Source organism: Scomber japonicus, chromosome 1, assembly GCF_027409825.1.
Source record: "Scomber japonicus isolate fScoJap1 chromosome 1, fScoJap1.pri, whole genome shotgun sequence".
NCBI lineage: Eukaryota > Metazoa > Chordata > Actinopteri > Scombriformes > Scombridae > Scomber > Scomber japonicus.
This window is the reverse complement of record NC_070578.1, coordinates 40,186,557-40,201,221: the sequence shown is the minus strand read 5'-3', so window position 1 is coordinate 40,201,221 and position 14,665 is coordinate 40,186,557. Positions and strand designations below refer to the sequence as shown.

The window sequence follows — 14,665 nt, the reverse complement described above, 5'->3', positions numbered from 1 at the left end:
ATTTGTGGATCTCAGTTCTACGCTTGTGGATTTGCTTTTTACACACACGGAGTTTTGAAACAAACTTTCCGCCGGTCCGAACGAAAATCCACTCGTATCACTCGGACATTTTCGGATAGCAAGTGATCGCCTACTGGTGACGTCATTTCCGCATATCAAAGTAAGAGCACGCAGTCTTTCTATGAGCTTTTAAAAAAAATGTTATCAGCGATAAGTGACGTGCATTCATGGTTTCATGTTAATGTCATGCAGTGATTATTAGTGTGTGTTTATTTGTTCTATGTATATTATCTAGCACACACTTCATATACATTTCTGTGTGAGTATGAAAGGCACCAGGATGCTTGTGGGCAACATTCAGACATTTTTTATTGTTAAACAATAATAAAAATAAATATAGACAGATAGATATATATAAAATAAAGACAGCTATTCATAAAACAGAATGAATACAAATGTAAAATATATTATTATTATTATTTTATTATTGTTTAATGATAAAAATTGTCTTTTAAATGCTGTGCTGAAAATGTCTAAATCTTAAAACCCATAACTTTCTACTGATTACACTAGTATTGAAAGGTTGTGAAGAGATGCCTGGATGCCAGTCACCAGCATCTTCTACAGGGGCCCTCTTTACAGGTTGGATTGTTATGACTTCTGGTCTATTTACAATGCATCTTGTAAATTGCAATGTATAAAATCCTGCACCCTGTTCGTTCTCCCAGCCCGCAACATGAATACTTACACATAGACATTAAAACTACATTAGTAAGAGTACACTACTAATAAGATGAAGTGTGTTGTGACTTTTACCCATCTGAAAGAATACATGAAAAATATAAAGGATGAGGTGGCTGATAACTGCTTACTGAAGAAGCAGCCAAGCCACCGTTTTAGAGAGCTGAACATTGCCCACAAGCATCCTGGTGCCTTTCATACTCAAACAGAAATGTATATGAAGTGTGTGCTAGATAATATACATAGAACAAATAAACACACTAATAATCACTGTATGACATTAACATGAAACCATGAATGCACGTCACTTATCGCTGATAAACATTTAAAAAAGCTCATAGAAAGACTGCGTGCTCTTACTTTGATATGCGGAAATGACGTCACCAGTAGGCGATCACTTGCTATCTGAAAATGTCCGAGTGATACGAGTGGATTTTCGTTCGGACCGGCGGAAAGTTTGTTTCAAAACTCCGTGTGTGTAAAAAGCAAATCCACAAGCGCAGAACTGAGATCCACAAATGTTTTTTCGATTCACAAATAAAAACTGAGTTCACAAATGCTTTTCATTTATTTGTAAATTAATTTAATGTATTTTTTATATTTGTGGAATTTGTTTGTGTATTTGCAGATCCGTTTTATATTTGCAAAATATTTTTGTGAGTATACAAATCTTTTTTTTTGTATTTGTGGAAGGTGTTTATATTTACAGATTACACATTTACACACAGATTGTCGATCTGCACACACACAACATTATGAAACAAATCTAACTCCATAATTATACATATATGCTTATGATTAACATAGAGTATTGTAATGTAAGCATGGAAAACATCTCTAATGAGCACTTCCATGTGCTTTGCAGTTGTGTGTAATTAAAAACACGAAATAAAAAATACACATCAAGACTACTTTGAACATGTCGAAAATATTGTGTACAAATCAAAATTATAACTCATCAAAATTATAAGTAGAAAAAAAATAAATGTAAGAAATATAACCATTGATTACTTAGCATGTTAAGGAGTAATAAGAATATAAAAATACATCATACATATTGTATTATACACGTCTATAAGTAATATTGGAGCCTTTACATCCATTAATTAAAATACACTTTGAGTGCTGCTGTAGGAGTTTATACTCAGTTGTGTGTCATCCTTACACAAAGCAAGTCGTCCTCAAGCAAAAAAAACAATACTTCAGCTCTTTGTATATTTTACACATGGAGCCATCACCACAGAGAGGTTCTAGGACTTCTGATGCGTGGTAATATGGATCATTAGCCAATCATCTACCAGGGCTGGAAGTCAATCCACTAATTGCCTTCTGTATATACACACATTAACAGAACATATTTTAACCCAAAAATAACATTTAAACACAAACTACACTCTCATTAGTAACATCAATGAATCATGAAGAAGGAAAAATAACTGAGTGTTTGAGTCTGAGACAGATCTGCTTCACAGTGCAGAGTGTGTGTGATGTTTGATTTCAGCAGCTGATCTTCAGTCAGCAGAGTTTCTGTTCTGTCCACAGGAGAGACTCTCCCTCCTACAGAGGAACAGAGAGACTCTCCCTCCTACAGAGGACACAGAGAGACTCTCCCTCCTACAGAGGAACCAGAGAGACTCTCCCCCCTACAGAGGACACAGAGAGACTCTCCCTCCTACAGAGGAACCAGAGAGACTCTCCCTCCTACAGAGGAACCAGAGAGACTCTCCCTCCTACAGAGGAACCAGAGAGACTCTCCCTCCTACAGAGGAACCAGAGAGACTCTCCCTCCTACAGAGGAACCAGAGAGTCTCTCCCTCCTACAGAGGAACCAGAGAGACTCTCCCTCCTACAGAGGACACAGAGAGACTCTCCCTCCTACAGAGGAACCAGAGAGACTCTCCCTCCTACAGAGGAACCAGAGAGACTCTCCCTCCTACAGAGGACAGAGAGACTCTCCCTCCTACAGATGACACAGAGAGACTCTCCCTCCTACAGAGACACAGAGAGACTCTCCCTCCTACAGAGGACACAGAGAGACTGAGGAACCAGACCAGACTGTAAACCCAGCATACAGAGGCTGAGTGAATGTGGTGCTGAAGGTGTGGAGGTGGATCAGTGTGTCAGAGGAGACTCTGTAGAAGGACAGAGTGCCAGCAGGACAGTCCACATACACTGCTACTCTGTTAGAGACAGAGGAGAAGGAGATGGGTGTTGTTCTGGCATTGTGACAGACAGAGTAGCCATTTTTATAGCAGTCCAGTTTCCAGGACTGATCATTCATTCCAAACACACAGTCATCTCTGTCTCCTTTCCTGCTGATTCTTCTGTAGCTCACTGATACAGAAACCTTTCCTCTCCACTCGACCTCCCAGTAACAGCGACCAGTCAGAACATTTCTACACAGCAGCTGAGGACAGGAGTCAAATCTGTCTGAATGATCAGGATATGACTGATCCTTCTTCACATGTGTCACCTTCCTGTTGTTGTCAGATAGTTTAAGTCGTCTGTGCATTGTGTTTGGATCCAGTTCCAGTTCACAGGCATCTGATGGAGAGAACAAGACACAATACATCTACAGTTCATCATCTGTTGATTTTTTTTTTTTTTTTTAAGATTTTGTTGGCATAGACGCCTTTATTAATCAGTAGATCGACAGGAAACATGGGAGGGGGGGGGGGTTACATGCAGCAAAGGACCGCCGATCGGGATTCGAACCGGAGTCCTCTGCGTATATGGCATGCACTCTAACCACTCAACCACCTGCGCACCACCATCAGTTGATTTATTAACAACTTTACTGACAATCACTGAAATTAAACCATTCAAACTTAAACCATCTCCATGACAACTGAGATACTCCATCACTGAGGGAGACCATGAGATGTGACTGAAAGCTTTGGACATACAGAGTAAGTGGACCTTTAGAACAGAATTCATTTCAATTTTTTCTAAGTTAACCTTCATTCCAGCTGCGTCTGATGTTTGTCTGAATGTAAATTCAACAGTAAAGTTTGAACATGAACAGTCAACATGACATGATATTTAGTAATACTATGAAGTTTGGTGTAAAGTGAAGGTCTTTGCACATCAAGTCTGTTATTTTCATCTCAAACTGTTTCAAACACATTTCTCTTTTAAAGTATGAACTGTAATGAACAGAAGGAAAACATTTTTTCAGGGATTCATTGGTTCAAGATAAATGTTAGTTTAGGCCACGCCCATTTCTGCTAAATTTATCCAGTTTCTCAAAGTTCTCATGAGTCAAACTGAAAACACACTCACACTTCCTGAGACCAGGTTTCAATGTCTGCGGTCCACCATGTTCCATCCTGGAGGAAGAGACAAAGACACAATCAGCTTCATACACCTTCACTCATATCCAGGCCAGGTGACAGTCTTGCCTGGGCCCGGGACGAGATAATCTTAGATGGGCCCCCCTGCACCCGGATCTCTCCTTTTCCCTTTCTCTTCCTCTCCTCAGTGTTGGGGAAGCTACTTTGCAAGCGTAGCTTGTTAAACTACATGTAGTTCAGCCTGGCAGTAGTTTGCTAAAAAAAAGTAGCTTTAGCAACTATTTGTACTCATTTAACTCAGCGTTAAATAAATCAACATGTGGTGTATATGAAACAAAATATAATAGCCTACAAAAAAATCACATGCCAGCAGAAATATGCCTCTCAACTCAGTTTATTTTTTTAAAGAAAAAAAGCTGACATTTTTGGTCAACATACTGTAGGTTCACCACAGACATGTTGGGTAATCTATAGATATGTTGGCTAACATAAAGAGGAAATGAAAATCATACCCCAATACCCACATGTAAATCAGAAATGTAATTCAGTCAACAAAAAATAAAATAAAAAACACAAAGAGGTAGACATATTGTAGATCTGTGTGTCTTGAACAACGATGTTGGCATGTCATGACATGATTCATGCCTTTTTTCAAAGAGAGTCCTGGAACACAATAATGGTAAAATAAAATGTATATTTATTATATACGTAGGTCTTTTTTAAATAAAAAATATTTCATGTGGCTCGCAGGTGGTCAAGTGGTTAGAGCACATGTCATATACACTGTTAAATAAAAGGCGTCTATGCCAACAAAATCTTTAAAAAAAAATAAATAAATAATAATAATAATAATAATATTTCATGTTATTAACCAAAATTGTAGTTTGTAAATTGAGTCGTTCAACTAAAAAAATGACCCAAAAAGTAGTTGAAATACTTGATGCAGCACAAAATATGAATGTAGTTTAACTATCAGCAAGTTACAGCAAATTGTAGTTAAGCTATGTAGTTCAAGTCTCCCAACACTGCCTCTGCTCTGCTCTTTCTCTCCTGTTCCTCCTACTTCTACTCTATCAGACTCGGTCATTTTATTTGGCCATAATGCAGCATCGCTGAAATTAAATGTCTGATCAGTCTCTGATCCATCCTGCTCAGACTCTCTGACGGGGCAGCGGCCCCTCCTGCATCACTCCCTCTGTCACATGACTGCAGCTGGATCTCTCTCCTCTCTGTCTCATCCTTTCTGACGGAGCTACCAAACTCAACTGTTTCTGTCAAAGATAACCACAGACTGTATAAAAGAAATGGACGTAACATCCGTGACGTCACCCATTGGTTTGTGGACTGCTGCTCGGAAGCCAATAGTTTCTAATCTAGGCAGCGCCATCTTGAACATTTCAGGTGCATGCTGGGAAAAATAAAAAGACGGATTCTACTTATATGGGCATGAGGCAGGGCCATGGGCGGAGTGGGGAGGTTGCTATGGTTGCGAGGGCTGGATCTCGAGGACATTGTGCACGCAGCATGCCTGCCTACCCACTGCTACCCACACACCCACAATCTGACCGCATAAAGGAGGGAAAACCAAGTTAGCTCCCACAATTTGAGGTAAACTTCACAGCCAAGTGTTAAAGTAGCTTAGCAACGTGACATAGCTAATTGCATACATGTATACAATCAGCAAGTATTATGAGAGAAGTAACGTTAATTACGTGTGTAATATAACATTGAAGCTAATGTTAAATGCTAATTTTAAATGTATTGATCTGCTGTTGACAGTAGTTCAAAAGCTAACGTTAGCACATGAGTAGGTGGAAAATAGCTTACTGAACTAAAGTTATCATTGGGTGTTTTTAACTTATCATATACTGTTAAGGGCAGCAGGTACACACAAAGTAACATTACTTCACTAAGGTTATTTTTTGCGAGTCTTGTTCATTTCATAGTCAAAAGCAATAGATCTATTGGAATTATTTCTTTATTTTTCAGGAAGAAAATATCCTGAGCATTATGGCATGTGGACCTGAGAAACACAGAGAAGTGAGTATTATTTACTTGTTAGTTAGTTACTTGAGTGTGAGTTATTATTGCTATTTAATGTATAACAGTAAAACCGTTTGTACAGCTAATTGAAGGGAATAATGTATTTATATATAAGTTAACTGTGTGGAGCTAATCTATTAAAAATGTTATTTCCTTTTTGTCTCTATAGTTTATAATCTGATACATTTCTCTTTATAATGTTTTTTCTCCATCCAGTGAATGTATGGATCATTGGTGACAGCTACGTCCGGCATGGGGCTGAGAGAGCTGCAGAGACCATGGGGCACAACCTTGGTGACAACAAGGTCATTTCAATGTGGATACCTTTCAAATTACAGACCAAGAAAGACAGACTTTAGTTGAGAAATGGTGGATTACATTGGATTATATACCTATAACAGTTTGTTAGGATAGGTGCATATCTTAAGTCTGCCTCAATGAGAACTATTGTGTATGGACTCATCAGTGCAATGTACTGTACATTTACTATGAAACTGAGAATATCCAAGCAAAACTGGTATTTTAACTAAACTATCTCTGACTGAATTGAATATAACTGAATTGTAAATCCAGATAAATGTGCCAGATTGAGCCTTACAGCCAGTTTTCATCTCTAGTCTCTGACCATACCTGAGAGTGTCCACCTGTCTGTCCATACCTGAGAGTGTCCACCTGTCTGTCCATACCTGAGAGTGTCCACCTGTCTGTACATACCTGAGAGTGTCCACCTGTCTGTCCATACCTGAGAGTGTCCACCTGTCTGTCCATACCTGAGAGTCTCCACCTGTCTGTCCATACCTGAGACTGTCCACCTGTCTGTCCATACCTGAGAGTCTCCAGTCTCCAGTGTGGATCCTCTAGTCCAGCAGACAGAAGCTTCTCTCCTGAGTCTCCTGGATGATTGTAACTCAGGTCCAGCTCTCTCAGATGGGAGGGGTTGTAGCTCAGAGCTGAGGCCAGAGAAGCACAGCCTTCCTCTGTGATCAGACATCCTGACAGACTGAACACACACACAACAGTTTGCTCTAATGAGCTTAAAAACATTCTCAACTTAAAGTCTGTGTAAAGTCAGAATAAATATGTGTTCTATCACAGAAAAGTGTGTTGTTAACCACCCTGCCAAATTTGATTAAAAAAAAAAAAATCACCAAATATATGAAATTAGGCTTCAAAGTTGTGTAAAAATCAGCCTCTTTCTCTGTTCCCAAACACCGTGGGAGTGCCCGCCGTGTTCGCTGAAGCCCCGCCCCCTACCAAGTGTCACCTGTCAATCAAAGTCACCACCTCTACCCAAGACATGGACGGTAGCTTTCTGCTGCTAACTCAGCTGCTAGCTCGGCTACTAGCTCAGCGCCTAGGTGGGCAGCTAACTCAGCTAACTGGCTAACTGTAGACTGTAGTAGTCGTGGTGTGTGCTGAATGTATTTATACCTCTACAGCAGCAGGGGCGGGTTTATGCTAATCACTAAATCCTGGACACAGAAATCTTGAAACACAGTTTGTGAAGCCTAGCTCCACAATTCAAATCTAAACAGTATGTTGTGCTTCAGGCCTTCATGTTTTCACACTCAGTGCCCCCTGCTGTATGTTGGTGTCATACAGGATTAGTAGTAGGAGAGAAACAACATGTTCCTGCTGGAGGCTGCAACTGCTGAAGCTCAGAGTTTAATCTGATGCCATTCTGTTATTACTTTGGCAGAAGAAATGCCTTTAAAGCTAAATATTGTTTGACAGCATTCCTAAAGACAGTAATTCTGTGTTGTACAGTATATATTTTTGTTATTCTTTTCATTATACTAGATTTTCATGAATTCATGCACATTGAGTTTTCATTGAAGATTAAATGACAAACACTGTTCAAAACTAAAGGGAACACTTAAATCACACATCAGATCTTGATGAACAAATGATTCCAGTGTAAAATCTTCACTGATGTAAATTGTATTATTAGTTAAGAATACCCCCCCCCTTGTATGCACTCCCAACAACATGTGGGCATGTTGTATTGGGGGTACATCAAAACTACAATACCCTACTGTCACATCCTGTCTGTACTTTCTGTTGTGTTCGTTTCTGTCTTATTTTGAAAGATTTTCTCCTTGTGTGTGTGGTTGTTTTTACTTCCTGTGTTTTCTCGCCTTAGTTGATTTCCTTATGTGTTTCATCTGTGTCCTGTTTGTGTCACCCTTTGTCTATAAAGGTTTTGGTTAACGGTTCAGTCGCTGTTCGATCCTCGGTGTTGATTTTGCATCTGTTTTGGTTCAGTTTGTTCGAGTCTTGTGACACCCTCCTCCAGTCTAAGTCTTCACCAGGAATCATTGAGTGAAGCCATTGTCAGTGGTTATGAACATTCAACTGGCTACACTTAAGTGTTCAAGTGTCTTAGTGCTTCTGATTTCAAAGAGTTTATGTGTGAAGTTTTCAATAATCTGGTTTTCACTTTTTCAAAAATGTTTCCTCCAAGTTTGAATACTTTACACAGACTTCTGGACTATGGCAGTGTTAGATTCAAGAAGCTAAATTATATTGCTGCTTAAACTAATCACAAGAAACTGTATGAACAATAATATGCTAACTTACACAAACAGTATGCTGTTTTTATTATATCATTAATCTTTATCATTTAAAATTTGTAGTTAGTTAAATTACCATATTTTACACCATTCAGAAACATGCTGTCAGATACCACCTAAAATCAGGTTGGACGTTCCTGCTTGGTGGCATCAGATGTACCGATACATACGATTTAGGTCAGAGGAACATGAGTTCCAGTCAATGGCTTCAATGCCTTCATACAGGAACTGCCTACACAATCTGTACACATGGACAGATTGACATGCCTAAAGGTTAAATGACTTGGTGTTATACTATGATGATTAAGTGTTCCCTATATATTATTTTTGAGCAGTGTATATCCTGACTCATGTTGGCGTGAAAGGAGTTTTACTTACTGTATACTTCATATTACAACACTTCAGCTCAGACAGTACTGTACAGTACAGTATTTTTTTGGTATAACATTTTTTTTCAAGTAAACTAAAAAGTAGGGTAGGCCAAAATATTACTTTATATACACAATAATAAAAATGACCTGAGAGTTTCCAGTCCGCAATGTGGACTCTCCAGTCCAGCAGAAAGCTGCTTCACTGCTGAATCCTGCAGGTCGTTGTTACTCAGGTCCAGATCTCTCAGACTGGAGGACTGGGAGCTGAGAACTGAGGACAGAGCTGCACAGCTTCTCTCTGAGAGGTTACAGCCACTCAACCTGAAGAAGAATCAGCAGAACAAACAAAAACAATTGCATCATTACTTTTCTTCACTGAGTAAAGTTTTAACTCCATTAATGAATAGTTCTGTGTGCACCTACAGAGCTTTGTTGGAGGCTTTGACCACTGGCAGCAGCCTCAGAAGAGCCTCCTCTGAAGCAGAGTATTTCTTCAGGTCAAACACGTCCAGATCTTTTTCTGATGACAGTAAGATGAAGACCAGAGCTGACCACTGAGCAGGAGACAGTTTATCTGTGCAGAGACTTCCTGATCTCAGGTACTGTTGGATCTCCTCCACTAGAGAACCATCATTCAGTTCATTCAGACAGTGGAACAGATTGATGCTTCTCTCTGCAGACACATTCTCACTGATCTTCTTCTTGATGTACTTGACTGTTTTCTGATTAGCCTTTGAGCTACTTCCTTTCTGTGTCAGCAGACCTTGTAGGAGAGTCTGATTGGTCTGCAGTGAAAGACCCAGGAGGAAGCGGAGGAACAAGTCCAGGTGTCCATTTGGACTCTTTAAGGCCTCGTCCACAGCACTCTGGTGGAGTGTTGGTTCAGGTTTGTCTTTAAAGACTTTAGACAACCTGGATGTTGTTTGTGTTCCTGTCAGCAGATTGACTCCAGAGTTGATGAATGTCAGATGGACATGAAGAGCAGCCAGAAACTCCTGAACACTCAGATGGACGAAGCAGAACACCTTGTCCTGGTACAGCCCACTCTCCTCTTTAAAGATCTCTGTGAACACTCCTGAGCACACTGAGGCTGCTCTGATATCAATGCCACACTCTGTCAGGTCTGATTCATAGAAGATCAGGTTGCCTTTCTGCAGCTGCTCAAAAGCCAGTTTTCCCAGAGACTCAATCATCTTCCTGTTCTCTGGACTCCAGTGTGGATCTGTCTCAGCTCCTCCATCATACTTGACTTTCTTCATTTTGGACTGAACCACCAGGAAGTGGATGTACATCTCAGTCAGGGTCTTGGGCAGCTTTCCTCCCTCTCTGCTTTTCAACACATCCTCCAGAACTGTAGCAGTGATCCAGCAGAAGACTGGGATGTGGCACATGATGTGGAGGCTTCGTGATGTCTTGATGTGGGAGATGATGGTGCTGGCTTGCTCCTCATCTCTGAATCTCTTCCTGAAGTATTCCTCCTTCTGTGGGTCAGTGAACCCTCTGACCTCTGTCATCATGGCGACACACTCAGGAGGGATCTGATTGGCGGCTGCAGGTCGTGTGGTTATCCAGAGGCGAGCAGAGGGAAGCAGTTTCCCCCTGATGAGGTTTGTCAGCAGCACATCCACTGAGGTGGACTCTGTAACATCAGTCAGGATCTCAGTGTTGTGGAAGTCCAGAGGAAGTCGAAACTCATCAAGACCGTCAAAGATGAACACAACCTGGAACTCTTCAAACCTGCAGATTTCTGCTTCTTTGGTTTCAGTAAAGAAGTGATGAACAAGTTCCACCAAGCTGTACTTTTTCTCTTTCACCACATTCAGCTGTTTGAAAGTGAATGGAAATGTGAAGTGTATGTCCTGGTTGGCTTTGTCTTCAGCCCAGTCCAGAGTGAACTTCTGTGTTAAGACTGTTTTCCCAATGCCAGCCACTCCCTTTGTCATCACTGTTCTGATTGGTTCATCTCTTCCAGGTGAGGCTTTAAAGATGTTTTCGTGTCTGATTGTTGTTTCTGGTCTGTTTGGTTTCCTGGATGCTGTTTCAATCTGTCTGACCTCATGTTCATCATTGACCTCGGCAGTCCCTCCCTCTGTGATGTAGAGCGGTGTGTAGATCTGATTCAGAAGGGTTGGGTTTCCTGCTTTAGCGATCCCCTCAAACACACACTGGAACTTCTTCTGCAGGTTAGACTTGAGTTTACGTCGACACTTTGCAGCACGAGCTCCTGAATGAACAAACAACAAATGAAATCAGTGAGTGGATCCCACAGAAAGTCTAGAAATATGAACATGTAAGTGTGTCTGTGTAGTTTTTCCTCCTCCATCAGTTTTATTCAGCTCATCAGTGGAGGACAAACAGCCTCTGATCTGATGCCGATGTGTGCAGCATATTTACAGCAGAGTTTGAAATATAAACCTCTCCCATGTTGCCTCCATTTCCTCTCCATCATGTTAAATCTGTTCAAATCCTCTTACTGCTCTGCAGACGCTCAGCCAGCTCCTCCTGCTTCATTCTCCTCAGGAAGTGCACTGTGATCTTCAGAAATGCATCTCTGCTGCTCCTCCTCTGCTCTTCCTCCTCACCGTCCAACACCTCCTCATCCTCACTCTGACTCTCTAAGCATTCTGGGTCATCTGGACTCAGACCCCTCTGGACTCTCTTCAGCTCGTTCTTCACAAAAGTGACGATGTTCTCCTCCAGCAGCTGGAACAGAAAGATAAAGTGAACATTTCATTTAAACTGGTAGAACACAACATGTGATTCATGTGTCAGTCTGAAGGCCTGCTGGTCTAAACAGAGCAGCATGGACACTGTTAGGACCTGAATGCTACTTTAGTATTTCATCTGTGGTTGATGGAGTTAATAGTAAAAGGTGTGTTTGTACATGTACACACCATAAATATGGAGTCCAGCTGTGTTTGATGCTGCTGTGCAGACTGATCACTGGGAACCTCTGAACTCTGCTGCTGAACTCTGTGGAGAAAACATCACGTATAAGAACATTTAATATTGCACACAGCTTTTTAAAGATGTTCTGTCATGATAACTAAATTAACTGTAAATGCTGCTCTGATTACTGGATGTCAAGTTTTTACCTTCCATCAGCAGGTTGTCCATCTTTAAACACAAGAGGAAGATACATAGACCGGTCACTCTTCATGGACACACAGCTGGGTTCAGGAGAGTCTGCTCTCTGCTGCTGCATCCTGATACTAATAATGAAGTGACAAAAGCATGAAGTTAACAACAAAGATATTCAGGTTTGAAAGCCAGAATTAACAGAGTGACTGTTGTGGCTGCCACTGTGTGCTGTTCCTGTCTCTTTCTGTTCCTCTTGTTACCTGTTCCTGCTGGTTTGAAATTAATTTGAACTGCTTCTCCTTTATGGTCTGTAAGACTGTCTGTTTCCACTGAACCTGTCTGTGTTGTTTATGCCTGGTTCACCTGCTCCGCCCCACATAACACAGGAGGTTTAATCAGTCCAAACAGCCAACCAACAAGTTTTAAATTCTTACCTTTCATCAGCAGGTTGTCCATCTTTAAACACAAGAGGAAGATCCATAGACCCGTCACTCTTCATGGACACACAGCTGAGTTCAGGAGAGTCTGCACTCTGCTGTTGCATCCTGATACAAACAAACAATTAACAAATCAAAGAGTTTAAAAAGATGAATTTTCAGCAAACTGTCAGCAGCTGAAGTTTTAGAAGCAGAATGAAAATCAGTAAGAAGACAGTGGATGAGAAACGTTCTCCTGTTCATCAAAATGTCATCTGATGAAAGATGCTGTCTCATCTTAGTTGATTAGTTGACTAATCAGTGGTTGAGCTCTTTGTTAATTCACAAAGTTAGTAGTTCATTCTGACTTATTGTGACTTATCATTCAGTAGTTGAGTGTCAGATGTGACAGTGAGTGTGAATAATGATGGTGGAGTGATGTGAGTGGAGAACAGTGATGGACAGTTAGAGATCCTCATCTCACCTCTGAGCTTTGGTCTGGCTGTCATGTTCCTCACACAGAGAGCTTTTAGAGGGAGAGACTCCCTCCTCTCTGTCCTCACACTGATCCATAGCAGAGAAACACCTTCACACAAACACAACAACATGCTCATTCATTACAAGATGATTAAAAAGCTGAATATCATGAATGAAAACAGTGTTTCTGTGACCTTCTTTTAACAGATTTAATTGTATATTGTTATATGTGTTGTAGATTTTTCAGTGGAGATAGTAGACAGAAGTCCAGGATGGCTTGCATTGAAAAGGTATATTAGCTTAATCAAGAAGAAGTGAAAGAATAATCAGTACATGTTCTGGTCTGAGGCTCCCTTCAAGTCTGAAGTTTCTGTCCTCTGGGGAAAGTCTTAAACCACACACATAATGCCACAGGTTGAGCCAGCCAAATATGTGCAGATCCAACACATTTACATCAAGATAACTGAATGGAGGTGACCGTTAATATGAACATGACCAATTAAACACACAAATACTGACTTCAAGAAACAGTTTTACAAAAATAAAAGTCAATCACTTTGGCCTGTTTATCTGAAATCTAGTACAATGAATGTCATCGTACCCAAACCCTTTAACACCCAGTTTCGGTTGTTAGGTGAGGTGGTTAACACTTTTCTATTAAAGACGGGTTTATGTGAATGCATCAGTAGTTATTCATTTATAAGCACATATGTTTATACTCCAAAACTCTCTTTACTTTTATTTAAAACACACATATTACACCTGAAACAAAACAACAATGATTTAACTGAAATGGACCGCTATATTAACTCAGACCGGGTTCAGTTCACGCTAAGTTTCAATTAAACCTTTTAAAAGAACACAGTAACTTTACATGTTTAATACAGTGTGTAGCTGTGTCGTTCTTAGTGTGGAGCCTTTTACAGACCTATAATAATATGCAGATCCAATGTCTCTTATTTTATGGTGAATAGGACACACCGGTGTATAAGACTGACTCCACTTTTAAATTAAAAATACTGTGTTAAAGGTGCATCTTTTTACGATATTGAAAATAATCTTTATATTATATTGAGTACATACTGTTTATTACACGTTCATACTCATATAACTCATTTTATAGTATTAACAGTCAGTGAAAGTTTACATAGTTCTATCATATTGGAACAATGCAGTACAGTAGTAATATTAATATCAATGCACATTATTATTTCTTAAGCTGTAACATGACACATCACTATAACTACCATCTCTACTGTTATCACATCATTTTAACACATGCTGACACAAACATAAGGACACATATGGACACACAGCTGGGTTCAGGAGAGTCTGCTCTCTGCTGCTGCATCCTGATACTAATAATGAAGTGACAAAAACATGTAGTTAACACCAAAGAAATTAAGGTTTGAAAGCCAGAATTAAACAGAGTGACTGTTGTGGCTGCCACTGTGTGATTCCCTCATCAGTTCCTCAATACATCTACTGTCTGTTCCTGTTCCTCTTGTTACCTGTTCCTGCTGGTTTGAAACTAATTTGAACTGCTTTTTCTTTATGGTCTGTGAGTCTGTCTGTTGGTTTCTAAGCATTAAAGCTGTTTCCATTGAACCAGTCTGTGGTGTTTGTGCCTTGTTCACCTGGCCCCACATTAAACAGGTGGTTTATTCCCA

The 14,665-nt window shown here is 40.2% G+C and overlaps 1 protein-coding gene across 1 annotated transcript in view; it reads right to left on the bottom strand.

Moving 5' to 3' along the window:
* Positions 1–14,665, bottom strand: part of LOC128384327 (NACHT, LRR and PYD domains-containing protein 12-like) — a gene marked incomplete at its 3' end in the record, with an annotated part of 55,584 nt that overhangs the window by 13,115 nt on the left and 27,804 nt on the right. Inside the window, exons 4-9 of the mRNA XM_053343912.1 lie at positions 12,117–12,233; positions 11,916–11,994; positions 11,496–11,724; positions 9,445–11,242; positions 9,169–9,342; positions 6,904–7,077 (exon numbers count right to left, since the gene is read on the bottom strand). Of these exons, the coding sequence (XP_053199887.1) occupies positions 6,904–7,077; positions 9,169–9,342; positions 9,445–11,242; positions 11,496–11,724; positions 11,916–11,994; positions 12,117–12,233 (2,571 nt within the window). The remainder of the gene's footprint in view (positions 1–6,903; positions 7,078–9,168; positions 9,343–9,444; positions 11,243–11,495; positions 11,725–11,915; positions 11,995–12,116; positions 12,234–14,665) is intronic.